Below are 14,690 nucleotides of genomic sequence, written 5' to 3' on the forward strand. Positions count from 1 at the left end.
TGCCTTATTTGCTGCATATGCTATAATCTAGCAAGAAGAAGTAGCTTATGCATGTAAACTGGTTTACATGTATAAAGCACTACTGCAGTTTTTCAGGATTATCAAGAAGGTTTGGTGTTGTCCTATGATTATAATCTTGTGGAATTGCATTTAAATATACAGCATTTTACTCTGTACTTAGTATTATTCAAGAAATAATATTACATAGCAACCTTTTAAGAATAACATAACTTAGACAAAAGCAAACTTTAAAAATACAATAAAAACTCAAAACCAAATTAGAAATATCAACTTTGGGTTTAGGAATTAGATAGCCTAAAAATCTCCCTTATTTTTTACCATTCCCTTGTCACTGTGAAATTGTTGCTTGAAAGAAGAAAATATTATCTTGAATTTATAAAATTTCTTGTACTCAAAAGAAACTTGGAAAAAATTAAAAAAATTTAGAAAAGAAAAATTTGGAACTATCAATATATATGACAAACTTTTATTTTAGCAGTATCTTTGTGAATACTAATTCTAGGTAACATTTATTGAGTACCTCCTTTGTACCAGAAACTCTGCTTAACACTTTACATTTAATCCTTACAATGCTCTGAGGTAGGTAATATTACTGTGCCCATTTTACAAGGTCTCCAAATCAAGTTTCATGGATGGCAAAAGGCACACATGGGGACATTCATATCCTGGTGTTCCTGAACTGCTTATTAGACTGTGAGCTCCTTGAGGAGGAAGGGGGCAGAGTCTTAGCGTATCTCAGTGCCATCACAGTGCTGATTACATAGAGGAGAAAGTTAGAGAAGACCCTTTCACTGGGTGTCATGACAGTGGGCAATAGCTAGGTGTAGCAGGTGAGTGGCCAGACCAAGAATTGTAATGCTTCGAACAAGCTGAGAAAAATCACATTTGTTAGGACATTAGAGTGTGAAAAGACTTCCACAAAAATGATAGAGTACTTTGAAAATTAAATGTTCAAACTCACATCTAATTTCCCTATGATTACATCTAATTAACCAGTGCCAATTTTATTATTTATTATGATGTATGAAATTGAAGACCAGGGAGTTTCTATTACGTTAAGCTAGTTCCTTTGTCCTATAAATCTTCAACAGCTTCTTACTTCACCTTAAGGTTTCTTTTCAACTCATTTGTATCTTGGCAAGGAAAAAAATATGGAAGGGAAATCATGTAAATTAGTTCAATTTCTCTGAGGCAGAGAACTCTGGGTTATGAATTTCTGGTGTTTATGCGTTAGTCGAAATAAGTAATTAGAACTTAAAAGTGGTCTTTTGGGTTCTTTATTTAAACATTTACTACTTTATTTTCTTAGTAAATGAGATCAGGAATAGCAATTTGATTAAATCACATTCATCACCTATAAAAATGTTAAACTTCTTTATCATTGTAACTTTGGGCTTCTCAAAGACCACCAGCATCCTAAAGAAGAGGACAAGAGCCACACAGGAGCCATTCTCCTGCTCTTGCCCAATTCAGAGTCCCCACAATTTTTCTAGAGTTCACAAGCTAGCACAAAAGTCTTTTGAACTATTTAAGCTCACTTTAACTGTGTCCTGAAGTCCTAAGTAAAAATAATTTATTCCAAATTGGTCCAAAGGGAATAAAAAGCAAAGTGAAAAGAAATAATTTTATGTTGTCTGGACTGCCAAATTATATAAAGGTAAACAACTCTAGGGAAAAAAAACAAAAACAAATGTTAAGCATTTTTTCCCCTCCACTCATAAAAAGTACTTTTAAAAAAGTGCCTTTCTTTCATGCACATTAAAGCAAACATGAAAAGGATTGACTCAGTGCTCCACTTTGTGGGGAAAACAGCCTGGAGATACTTTAGCTCCCTGCTAAGCCTTTGGTATCCATCAGAAATGTATTTCCATGGTTGTAAAATTGACTATAAGTGAAAGTCTGTTTAATCATCTGTGCATTTCCAATTTGCCTACAGAGGTAAAAGCACTTAGAACAGTGCCTGGCACATAGATAGTACACAGGAAATGTTAGCAATAGCAATAGAATGGCTTAGATAGCATCTGTATACTGCTGTGACAAAGAAGGAACGTCAAAGGGGATGACTATCTAACCATAAAAGTAAATAGGGATTTTGATAAAGTCTGAAACTGAGCATTCATGAAGTTTCAGGAGCCAAACCTTTAGGATTCCTGCAATCCTACTCTTTCAACTTGTCTTCAAACATAAATACAGAAAATATGTTTTAACAAACAGCAATCCTTTATTTCAAATTTCCATTAGACTGCTCTAACTTATTTAGGGTTTGAGGAGATATAAAAATGTCCACTTTAATCACTGTTTGAATGTACTTTATAAAAAATACAGCTGAGAAAACCAGGCTGTGCTCAATTTAAAAGCAAACCAAAATAGAGCTCAAAGGACTGAACTAGCAAGGAATTAACATAGGTTTATAACAGATACGAATATTAACTGATAACCCAGGCTATATGAACGGTAAAATCTTTTCAGTGTTTAATCTTATAAAAATCATTTGGTTATCAAGCAAAGGAACTAATTTTTTTTTTTCTGAGTACCAAAAGTTTTGGTAAGCCTACCAAAAATAAAAGTTTTTTTTATAAACATATCTTAATATACTCAATAAACCATTCCATGTGAAAATACAGAAAAAAAATTTTAAACAAAATATAAATTCTAAGACAAGAAAAAAGCTGAATGGGAGCAATAGAAAAATATCAATTTTAACATGGACCTTTTATTACCACTAGCCAAAGCTCCTTTAGTATGAGGTCTGTGGGTAAGAAAATGCCAACATAATCATATTCAAATATGTAAATGAGCTGCAGCTCCAGGTTTCCAGTCACATGCTTAATGAAGCAATAACATGATACATTGACACTGCTTCCATTTCAGGAGAACCTCATTATAAAGAATAGAGCTAGGAACATTACAATGTACTTGCCCTTTGGTATAGTAAATTGAGCTAGACTTTTTGGTTTACTTAATTACAGAGTCTTACTATCAAAAATAGATGCTCTAACTTAAAAAAATACTTTCTTTGGTAATTTTGGATGACATTTCTGAGAAAAGCCCATAAAAACTCTCTAAAAAATAAAATAATACTTCAAGACGTAGATATAAAATTCTCAAAGAATCGTCAATTAAAAACACACAACTTCCTTCCTGTTTCTGTTCTTGTCAAAAAAGCAGGTTATCTTTACACAGTCTCTGTAGCTCCAAGGAATTCCATTTCCACAGCAGCTTTGGGCGCTTGGGCCGAGCTACTCTTCTTTCGGAATTCTGCTGCGATTTCCTCGAAGGACTTTCCTTTGGTTTCTGGGACTTTGAAAAATGTAAACAGAGTAAAGGCCAGGACCACTCCAGCAAAGAGGAAAAACACATAAGGTCCACAGAAGTTCTGCATAGAAACAAACAGAGTTCCAATTAGCAGCTGTTTTCCTCCATCTCTGTTCAGCAAATTTGCACAATATTAGGCTGCTTACCGCAATGTACTGGAAACACAGAGCTACAATGAAATTGCAGGTCCAGTTGCTAAATGCAGCTATTGCTAAAGCAGCAGGCCGGGGTCCTTGACTGAAGAACTCTGCCACCATGAACCAGGGGATGGGGCCAGGCCCAATCTCGAAGAAACTGACAAAGAGGAAGATGGCTACCATGCTTACATAACTCATCCACGCCAGTTTATCCTGAGGAAAAAACAAAATGAAAACAAAAGTGGGGTTGGGATTATTGGCTGCTGCTTCCTTTAGCTAAGTGGGCTCTCACTGAGTTCAGAGGTGACGCGGCTCTCTGCCTGATAGGTTTATGTGCAAATAACTACAGATTATTCTGGTCTGAGACAGGTTTATTCTGGTCTCAGTCACGCTTAGATCTTTTGAACCCTGTTATTAGGAAATCCTCTGGATTAGGACTTTGATTCTCAGTCATTCTTCTCCTGTGATAGAAGCAAGGCAAGAGTCTATGAGCTTTGCTCCTATTCATACCAAGATGGCTAGACAGGATGCCTTACCCTCCATGAAGTAGTGGATGAGGATGCTGTGGAGAGGTCCTGGTACTTGCCCTAGGTCAAATAGGTAGCCAAATGGCAGAGCCAGTGTTAGAACCTGAGCGGGGCTGACCCCAGAGACTATGCTCTGACCATTTGGCGACACTGCCTCCCTTGGTAACAAGTGCAATTCGCTTGTGACATTTAAGTCTTTAAACCCCAAAAGCTAGTCCCCCTTTACTTTACATTTCTCCCTTGTATTCTATGCTGTTCCTCTGGCTTTATTTTATAAGTCAGTCTCAAATGTTTGGACATACAGAGCACTCTAGCCTGGAACACAGAAGTGCTATCATATGGTAACCAAAAATCTCAGTGCAACAATCTACACTTACCAGTAATATAAGTCCCACAGACATGAAGATGGCACAGACAAACATCCCACTCATTCCTATTAGAAACAGAGAGCGTCGCCCTGCCTTCTCCACAAGGAATACCTAGGAAAGTTTTTAAAACATACTGACTTAGTTTTTACTGCCAAAGACGTAATTTTAATTCATACAGCTGGAAGGAGGCAGTTCTATAATCCCGTTTTACAGATGTGGAACTGAGTTGGGGGGTGACTCTTGCCTCAGGTGGCAGAACTGGTCTCAGTGAGCAGAAGTAATTAACAGATACCTGCTTCATTTAGTCACAGTGATTTGAATAGGCCATTCTGGACAAAGAGCCACCACTCTGCAATTATCACTTGAGTATAGTATTAAGAGGCTGTACATCTTGGATCTCTTCCAGTAGATTTCTTGTACATTTAAAATGGCTCTACATAAAAAAGGACATTAATTTATCTTTTGATAATTATCCTGTTCTAAGTACAAGGTTTTGTGCACAGCAGACAACCTGAAATAGTATAACTGTTGCGTTGTCAACCATTCTCATCCAACTTTCTCACTGCTAAAAAAGTCAAATTACAACCTGGCAACCTACAGAATTTGATCACTTTACCAAATAGTCAGATCTGCATTTTTCTGGTGTGCCTAAAGTGTATTTGGTGCTGGAAGTGAATTATCCATTTGAAAAGATAAGACTTTAAAGCAAAAGCTTAAAGTGCTTTCTTATCCTAATTTAGGAGATAGGTCATTGATACCTTGGGGTTTGTGGACCTTTGCATTAATGTTTAACATTTACAATTATTTTTTCAATTATTATTACAAATATTTGTTTATATAGACTCTTTTTGGGACTATCCTTGGGATACTGCCAAGGTTGGTGAATCACACACAAAAGTTATCTGTCATAATTTCTCACTTCAATGAGTAAATTGGCTTGGCTCACAAATCTATCAGTGAATCAACAGCAATTCAATACCCTTGAGCTCTGGCTCTGAGAATATCTGAGAAACATTTGTTTTCACCTATAGTGAAAGGCCCTTTCATTTCAGAGGCAATTCATATTCGGATTTCAGATCACTTCCGGATGATGAGCAAAGAGCCCACACTTACTGTTGAGAAGGTAGTATGAAAAACACCTCGTGCCCAAGTTCATAACATTTATCTATATAATTTGACTCTATGACTTTCCAAGTTGACTTGATGACACCATGTCAAGCTATCAAGAAAATAGAAGCATTTCTTCAGGAATGAGGGCTTTTACTATGTTTTTTCTGTTTCTGAACAATTGTTACTAATAGGATAATAAATTATGAACTCACTCCTTGATGATGGAGATGTCTGCCTGACCTAGAACCCTTGTCTTTGCCCAAGACAGTGTGTGACACGCAGATCCTGGATGCCACTGCTTCTCCTCTAGACCTATCTGTGTCCCCATTCCCTCCCCATTTCTTCCTGTTTTGTTTTCTCTCAAGTTCACAGGCCCTCTTCTACCAACCCATTAGTGTGGGAGAAAATATGGAACGTGGAAACATAATTCAGCATGGAGTTAGGAAAGTCTTTCTTTTCCCACATACTCATTCAAAAAAAAAAAATTGGTTGATTATGTTCCTTCCAAGTTGGTGAAACATTTAATACTTATCAGTGCATATTCCTATTTGTATATCTTTATTTGAAAAGATACACAGAATTCAATAACATTGGTTAATTTAGGGGAGAGGTATTGCGTGACTGAAGGACTATGCTTTTTGTACTTTTTGATCCTTAAAACAACTTTTCAAAAATAAATATAATTAAAAATCTTAAATGTTATCTGTAGCCCTGGAGGGTTAGACAGATGATTAGAGCTGACATTTAAAATGTCACTCATCTGTTCAAAAACTTTCACAGAATAAAAGGATAAACTCTAAAAGGGCATATTCAAAATAATCAAGAAACTTTTCAAAACAACTACTCCTACTCCAGCTGGGTTGGTGGGGAGGGGTGCAAAAATGAAATTCTGCAGTAATTTCCTTTATAGGCATTTAGAATTTGGGTTACCTAATTTTGACAACTTGTCGCTTTACACAGCAAATCCTGTTATATATAAAATGTTTTAAGCATAATTTCTATATTAGAAAAATATGTTGAAGTAGGATTTGTAAAAAATATATCTCAGGAGACAAAAGAATGTGAGTAGCCCTTGGATTACATCCCAGTAGCAGGCCTTCGTCGATTTTCAGTGGCCTTTTGGCTTGAACAGGAATTATCTCTAAAGGCATGTCTACAGAACTGCTGGTGTTCCCTTGTTATCTGTTCTCCCTCCTCTTTCCAAGGTCCAGCACTGTTTAATGTAGTTTGGACAAATCTGCTTTTTGATCTAGGTAGCTAGGCTGTAATTTATTGACCACCCTAAGGTAATAGTTAAAAGTCCATGTGCAGAGAATGAAAAACAAGTCACTGAAGTATGTTGAATACAACATGGTGACCAACATTTAAAAGCACAAACTTTTTGAATATCCTGCATTCAAAGATAAAAATAAGCCCAATTATCTTCATTTTAGAGTGAATTACGTGAGTTGGGAAGTTTTAGGGGTTTTTTTGTGTTGTTTGTTTACTTTAATTCTTAGATTATTTATGTTAAATATTGTCAAGATACTGAATCATTCATTATATAAGGTATTCAGTCTTGAAAAGACTATATGACTTTTCCCCTTGTCAGAAAAAACATAACATTTCAAAACTAATAACATTTCAAATTATACCACTTCTACTCCATCTCATAATATCACACACACTTTAATGCAGCATCAGAAGTTATGGCCTTGTGAGCTATCTGGAAGCTCTGTCCATTAACCTAATATCATAAGAATTTGCTGAATCTGTTTAACCCTGTCACGGGCATAGATATGTTACAGAAGACTTTATTTTTTTTAAAAGTGTTTTTGCCAAGACATCAGGATAAAAAAAGGATTTCAACCATGGAAAAAGAGGAAACTAGGTAGAAGACCCAATATTGATAGGAATGACAAGTAGTCACCTGATCCCAACAGATTCAAGTACAGAGCAAAGGAAAAGGAATCCATCTATTTACACAAGGAAGAAGTCCTCTGTGCCCCCAAGTAAGTTATTAATTCACAAATGAGTGACTAAATGGCATCCTAGCAAATGGGGACAACCAGTGATCCACTTGTTCAGCCATGCCTAGTAGTTTGCTATTTGCATATAGGACTCTTCCCGTGACCCACTTGGTTCTATACACCCCATACATATGAGCAATAAAACACTGGTTGCTTTTAGGTCACAAGGTACCCCTCTCCCCCATTTCTGAACTGAGGAACAAGTAGCCTATTTTATCTAGGGTATTAACTCACAGAAAGAGCAGTGAAAACCATGTTGATGGCACCAACTCCAATGGTTGCATAAACAGGTTGGCTGATTCCAGCTGTCTGAAAAATGCTGGTTGAGTAGTAAAAGATCTGTAAAGTAATAACAATTTAGCTTTAATCAAGAATCCTAGCACTGGTAGCTTGAAAGCAAGAGATATTTTAGGTTGTTTATTTTTAGTAGTTTCTATGGAACCATGGTCCCTAGAATGCCCTAAACATTTTATCTGTCCAGGCAATGAGAAACCACTATCAACCTTTAGTGTTTGAAACTTGTGATTAAAGTTCTCCTTAAATTTAGCTGAAAACTCTGAGTCTGCATTATCTTGATATGTATTTTTTAATTTTTAAACTTTTTGTTAAGGTATAAAATACATACAAGAAAGTACACACAACATAAGTATACGGATTAATTTTTACAAACTGAACACACCTGTGTAACCAGCACACAGATCAAGAAATAAATAATTTCCAGTCTTTCAGAACCCTCCAGGATATCCCCCTATTTTTCCAAGGAAGCTCTTCAACCTCTAACATCATAATAAATTTTGCCTAGTTTTGTACTTGCTATAAATGGAACCACATAGTGTGAATTATTTGGTATCTGGCTTCGACATTACCTTTGTGAGAATTATCTATATAGTTGTGTGTATTTGTACACTGTTTGTTTTCATTGCTTAGCATTTTTTTGTATTAATATACCACTATTATCCAATCTACTACTGATGGGTATTTAGGTAGTTGTCATTTGGGTGAATATGAAAGGTGCTGTTATGAACATTCTAGTATAATCCTTGTGGTGAAATATGTACACATTTACATCTAGGAATAGAATTACTAGATCATAGTGTATGCATATGCTCAGCTTTGATAGATATGGCAAGTGGTTTTCCAGAAAAGTTGTGTCAATTGACACTCTTGCCAGCATGTATAAGAATTCTGGTTGCTATTGCTTTTAATCCAAAATTTTTCACTAATCTCCGTAGACATGGAGAAATCTTCAAAATCTCTCTAATGGCCTTTATTATTAATTATGTTTTTACGTTTATAATGGTCTTTTTAAGGCCATTCTGTCATTCTCTCATCCTCTCTCATTCCTTCCCCATTTAACACATCCTGTTGCTGGCACCTCCTCCTGCAGAAAGGGCTAACGGAGAAGGACGGTACAGACTGTGCTCAGAGAGGAGTAGCTTATAGCACACTGCACACTATCCCACATTTTTAGGCTGCCCAACAGCCTCAGTTCAACATCTCCTGGATGCCTCTAAGTCAGGCACTGGGATAGTAGCTAAAGCAGGGAGGTTCAGAAAGACTAAGTATTGTTCCTTTGGATATACAGGCAGAGCTGAGAAAATGGATACAAATTTGGTCTCCAAACCCCAAAGTTATACAGAGTATTAGATTAAAATGGACATCAAGGAACCATTAAAGGAGGATAGAGATGACAGAAGAGCAGTATTCACCTTGTTGAGTGAGGTCCAGGTCTCCTTTTGTCTCAACAGATGAGAATTACTTTCTTTACCTCTCCCAAGACTCTGCCCATCCACAAGCCACCCCCTTGTGGATCTGTAATTAGCTCATAATAGGGGAAGCCCAAACCACATTTTTAACAGCAGTAAAAGAGGATAAGTGATTTTTTAAATCTATTTTTTTTAGCAAATGCTTACTTTTTTTCTTCTAGTAGCTAATTGCCAGTAGAACAGTTTTAGTCTGTGTAATGCGGTGATTTCAGTTCAAAACCTAAAAACTAGCTAGTTTAACATTCAGTATGTTTCTTAATGATGTCTTGTCTACTGCCCTCATTCACCAATGTCATGCCAGTTCACACTATTGTTTCTTTTGTATGCTGGCTCCCCAAATAGAGTGAAAATTTCTTTTCTTTTTTTTTTAAAGATTTTATTTATTTATTTGACAGAGAGAGACACAGAGAGAGAGGGAGCACAAGCAGGGGGAATGGGAGAGGGAGAAGCAGGCTTCCTGCCAAGCAGGGAGTCCAAAGGCAGATGCTTAATGACTGAGCCACTCAGGCACCCCTAGAATGAAAATTTCTTGCATGGCTGGAAACTTCTTTGCACCTGGCCATTTGGTTTGATTTTGTTTTGTTTTGTTTGTTTGTTTGTTTGTTTATAAGTAGGTTTCACACCCAGTGCAGAGCCCAACACAGAGACCAGCGTAGGGCCTGAATCCACAGTCCCAAGATCAAGATCAAGAGTCTGATGCTCAACCAACTGAGCCACCCAGGTGCCCCTGGTATACTTCACTTAAATAGGTAAAGGGAGGTGGGTGCCTGGGTGGCTCAGTGGATTATGCGTCTGCCTTCAGCTTAGGTCATGATCCCAGGGTCCTAGGATTGAGCCCCGCGTCGGGCTCCCTGCTCAACAGCCTCCTTGTCCCTCTCCTTCTGCCCCCTCCATGCTCTCTCTCTGTCTAAAAGAAAGAAAATCTTTATAAAAAATAATAAATATACATAGATAAAGGGAACCATGGACTCCTTTTGCCTGGACTATCAGGAATCCTAAATTTGCTATTCAACTCTAGAAGCCCCTTAATTTAAGGGTTTTTTTTTTTTTTTTGGTATAATTATTCTCCTTTTCCCTCTTTTGTATTAATTATGATTTTTGCTTTTTACCTTCCATCTTAATAGACACAGTGTCATTGATTGTTGACATTTTTTAAAAATTCGAATCCAATTTTAGAAAGCAGATGAGGCAAAACAAAGAAAATTAATGCTCAGTATATGTTTATTGTAGTAAAACATGATGTCAACATTTTAAAATGCCTTTAGTTATTTAAATTTATACCCCTTTCCCAGGGTCCAGAGTCTCTTATGGTTCATCTCCCTCTCTGATTTCTGGATATTATACGTAACTAATGAATCATTGAACACTACATCAAAAACTAATGATGTACTATACAGTGGCTAACTGAACTAACAAAGTAAATAAATAACTCAAGAAATTCTAATACAAAAAAATTTATACCCCTTTCTTTCCCTATTTTAGGGAGTTAAAGAGTATTCTTAAACTTACCCCATTGATTCCAGAAAATTGCTGAGCCACATGCAGCATCAGTGCAACTAGAATAGGCTGTCGGTAGCTAGAGTTGGTGAAGAGCTGAATTATGGAGACTTTCTGTTCACTGGATGCTTCTTCTTTTTCCTTTCTCATCTCATTGATGTCTTTGGTGACATCAATACCTCCTCTGAGTCTTTTCAGGCCTGCCCACAAAATGATCAGATTGATAAACTCAGGTCAAAAGAAAAGCAAATTTATTTTTATTATGTTAATGAAAGAGCTATAGTTCTGCATAGCCCTTTCTATTGCTTTACAGCGTGAGTGTTGGCAATTCTTTTTGTTAAATTAAATCCTGTTTTTAAATTTTGAGAAAAACATTTGGCTTTATCTAATGACAAAGAAAACTATGATCTTTGTTACCATAGAAGCATAATGCAGGTAAAGTTCTTTTAGAAGCCTCTGGTTGAGTCCAATCCCTTGCACATGGGTTTCCCATTTGGGATCAAGTGTTTATGGGTTTGAAATGGCATGTGTGAGTCATATTGAAGTGATCTTGCACATTCTTCTTACATGTAATCATTAACTTCATTTGGAAAGCGCTCATACCAACTTGACCAGTAAACATTCTTGCACACTGTTTTTCATTAGCTGATAGTTCCAAAACAATAGGAAGAAAGAAAACCATCCACAGGCTTACTTTTCTTTGCTTTGACTTCTTCATCCAACTTGATGTAAAGGTACCTGGGGCTTTCTGGACAGAAGAAGAGCAGCAGAGACTGGATGATGGCTCTCACAGCAGACAAACCAAGCAGGATATGCCACCGCTCATGATTGCCCAGGATAAAGTTGAGTCCAACAATCTGAAAAGGCAGGAGGAAGCATGGCAACTGCACAACACTTTGGGTTTGCCTTCTGTAACCATTTGTTGAAAAAGTACGTTGGTTATTTAATAGTAATCCCTGACAACTTTGATTCAAGTATGCCCAAAGCAGAAACTATTACTAGTGTGTATTACTTAACTAAATTTGGGACTATTTGTTTTACAAAGAGTTCACTTAAATTTGTTTTCATTAACGCATATGGGCCATTTAGGATGGGAAACAACCAAACTTTTAAGAACACATTTGACATCTAAAGCAACCCCAAAAATCATGTGTAACTTTGGACCCTAAAAAATTTCTCCTTAGATTACCCAGAAAAATAAAATGGGATTATATAGATAGAATAATTATTATAATAAGACCCAGATTTATCATCCTTATTGCAGTGGTTTACCCTCTGGATAATCCTAAGTTAGGGGTTCTGAGGACTCTGAGTCCATGGGATGGAAGGGAAGGATAGAGCCAGCTGAACAAAAAACTGCTATGGTAAATATACACATATTAATTGTCCAGGTAAGATGCTCAAAACAAAGGAAATCCAGCAGTTAAAAATGTGAAGTTTCTAATTCTTTGAAATCTGAACAGAATAATTTAATTCTAGACTAGCTACAAAAGTTCAAGACCTGGCATGTTGGGTCATCTCTAGTGCCAACCATACCACAGATCCAAGGGGAGAAGTGAGTGGAGCAGTAATAATTTAGCTTTGAGCTAAAAAGCCTAAGTCTCTACAGCAGCCTCACTCCCAATGGTGGAACTAGTTTTTTCCGCTGTGTTGGTCTGAGGGAGGGAGAAGCTGGATAAAGTAGAAGATGGGTGAAGTAGGGGATGGGAGTTTTTACCTGACTAATAAGAATGCCCGTGACAATGGCCAGCTGGTGAAGTGTGCCAAGAGCACCCCTGAGTGTGGTTGGAGCAATTTCACCAATGTACATTGGAACCAAGCCTGAAATTAGTCCTGCATAAAACATGAACATAAATGTGAAAGTGCAGCCAGGACTATCTCAATAACAATAATTTGGTTTAAGTAAGTATAGTCAATATCCTGACTAAAAGGTCCTTTCAGAGTCTGTTGGAAGGCCCCTTGTCCCCAGTCATAGACACAGTTTATGCAAAGAATATTTGTTGATAAGACTCAATTGAAGTTGTAGTTGGATATAGGAATAGAAAGAAATGGTTAGTCATGGATTTGGCAATTATTCATAGTAGTGCCTTATTTAGTTAAAGCCTTGTTAAAATTGACTTTACATCATAATGCCTCAAGTTGTCTTCAGAAAAGAGACTGAAGAATGCTTTAATAATATTCCTGATCTAAACTCATAGTATTAAAGGAAATTAGAACATATCTAGGCCAATCTCTTTACTTGACAGAGGTGAGAAACAGTTTATCCAAGATCATAGTGCAATAGAGCTTTAGCATGAGAACTACAAGCCCTGAGTCTCCACAATGTGGAAGTACCTCAAGATCACTGTTAAAGTGGTGAGGGAGGTGTGGACAGGTGGAAGAGGTTAAGGAATTCAGGGGCTCTTCCCTCAATTACTCCACCCAGAGCAACCCAGCTTCTTCTTTATTCTCTCCTAACAATGGGCTTCAGAAAAGATTTTGGTGCTGAAAGGAATACCAAAAAATTGAAAAGCCCTAGGCAATTCTGCCTTCTATAGCTTTCTTAAACACAGATGTACTCAGTCGTTGGAAATGGTGGAGTATCCAGCCATTTGCTGAGTGCATAAAAAGGTTAGAAACTATCAACAAGCAAGGTTGAATGCAATGTTTAGCGTTTTCTTGAGAATTTAAAAATAAGACTTGTTAGAGTCTTCCTCTTAGCGAGTTTGTCTATAAAATGAAAATATATGGTTTTGTGTAAAAGATGAATTTGGGAACTCTTTCAATATGTTTTTAATGCTTTAAATTGTTCTTAATATCTCTCATGAACAGTTGCATGATTGATATGGCATCTGAATTTTGGCTGACATTTACATGTGACTCTAATGTGTGGTCTATTGAACTTAAATAAGAAAAAGCCCATTTAGGGCGCCTGGGTGGCTCAGTCGTTAAGCATCTGCCTTCGGCTCCAGTCATGATCCCAGGGTCCTGGGATCGAGCCCCACATTGGGCTCCCTGCTCAGTGGGGAGCCTGCGTCTCCCTCTCCCACTCCCCCGCTTGTGTTCCCTCTCTCATTGTGTCTCTCTCTGTCAAATAAATAAATAAAATCTTAAAAAAAAAAAAGCCCATTTATTTGTCCCTTTTCCAGGCTGTACTCTCTGTATAATACCTCCTATTGTAGCTCAAGAACATAATAATGTAGATAAGCTCACAGGTCTGAGTTCACACAAATTTAAAGTCAAAATATATTTCCTATAATTTTTAGCAATTTTAATGCTCAGAACAGGACCAGGCATAATTTTAAAAGATAATTGGGGAGTACAAGTTACTTGGCTATGCTAGTGATAGGTTGCTCCACAATGTTTATAGCATTTTTCAATTTTCCCAAAAATATTCGTGATTTTTTTTCATACTGTATTTTTTAAAATGGAGAAAGAAGAAAGAAGAATCATGATTTGGAACTCCTTGATAATGTTATTCTTTGCATTTTACAGAACATCCAGTTAATATATCTAAGGCTCTGCAGAGACAGTGCCAGAATTAATTCATTTTGAATCTAAATCTCTCCACATGTGGGTTGCCTCTTCACCTTGATAAAGCTATCCTAACTTTCAGCTATTTGTATTAACATTGAAAACAATGAAAAGAGACTTTTAATTAAGTTATTAACTTGTGGGTATTTTGGACTTTTGTTTCAGGGGATCATTGAAGACACATGAAGCTATAGTCTTTTCTCTTTGCAAGTAAAAACTATAAACATTTTATACATCATTTTGTGCTCTTGCACCCTCCCCTGGCCCCAGTGGATATTAGTGCTTTGAAAGACAGCTCTATGATTTGGGACAATGGGTTAAAACCTTGACTCCAAACCATCAGAATCAGGGCTTCACTGGCATTGAGAAGCTAAAGATTTGGCTATTTTAGAGATGAAGTGATCCTCCCTTTGTTCAGACCTCTGCT

The 14,690-nt window shown here is 36.9% G+C and overlaps 1 protein-coding gene across 3 annotated transcripts in view; it reads right to left on the reverse strand.

The window, feature by feature from the left end:
* Positions 1 to 1,268: 1,268 nt before the first annotated feature.
* Positions 1,269 to 14,690, reverse strand: part of SLC2A2 (solute carrier family 2 member 2) — a 30,244-nt gene continuing 16,822 nt past the window's right edge. For all 3 annotated transcript variants that reach the window (XM_027587741.2, XM_027587740.2, XM_027587742.1), the window contains 7 exons: positions 12,468 to 12,583; positions 11,445 to 11,607; positions 10,763 to 10,950; positions 7,722 to 7,826; positions 4,378 to 4,479; positions 3,483 to 3,686; positions 1,269 to 3,397 (listed from right to left, as the gene is read on the reverse strand). In XM_027587741.2, coding sequence (XP_027443542.1) covers positions 3,197 to 3,397; positions 3,483 to 3,686; positions 4,378 to 4,479; positions 7,722 to 7,826; positions 10,763 to 10,950; positions 11,445 to 11,607; positions 12,468 to 12,583 — 1,079 coding nt within the window. In that variant the 3' untranslated portion in view covers positions 1,269 to 3,196. The remainder of the gene's footprint in view (positions 3,398 to 3,482; positions 3,687 to 4,377; positions 4,480 to 7,721; positions 7,827 to 10,762; positions 10,951 to 11,444; positions 11,608 to 12,467; positions 12,584 to 14,690) is intronic.

Source organism: Zalophus californianus, chromosome 1, assembly GCF_009762305.2.
Source record: "Zalophus californianus isolate mZalCal1 chromosome 1, mZalCal1.pri.v2, whole genome shotgun sequence".
Taxonomy (NCBI): domain Eukaryota; kingdom Metazoa; phylum Chordata; class Mammalia; order Carnivora; family Otariidae; genus Zalophus; species Zalophus californianus.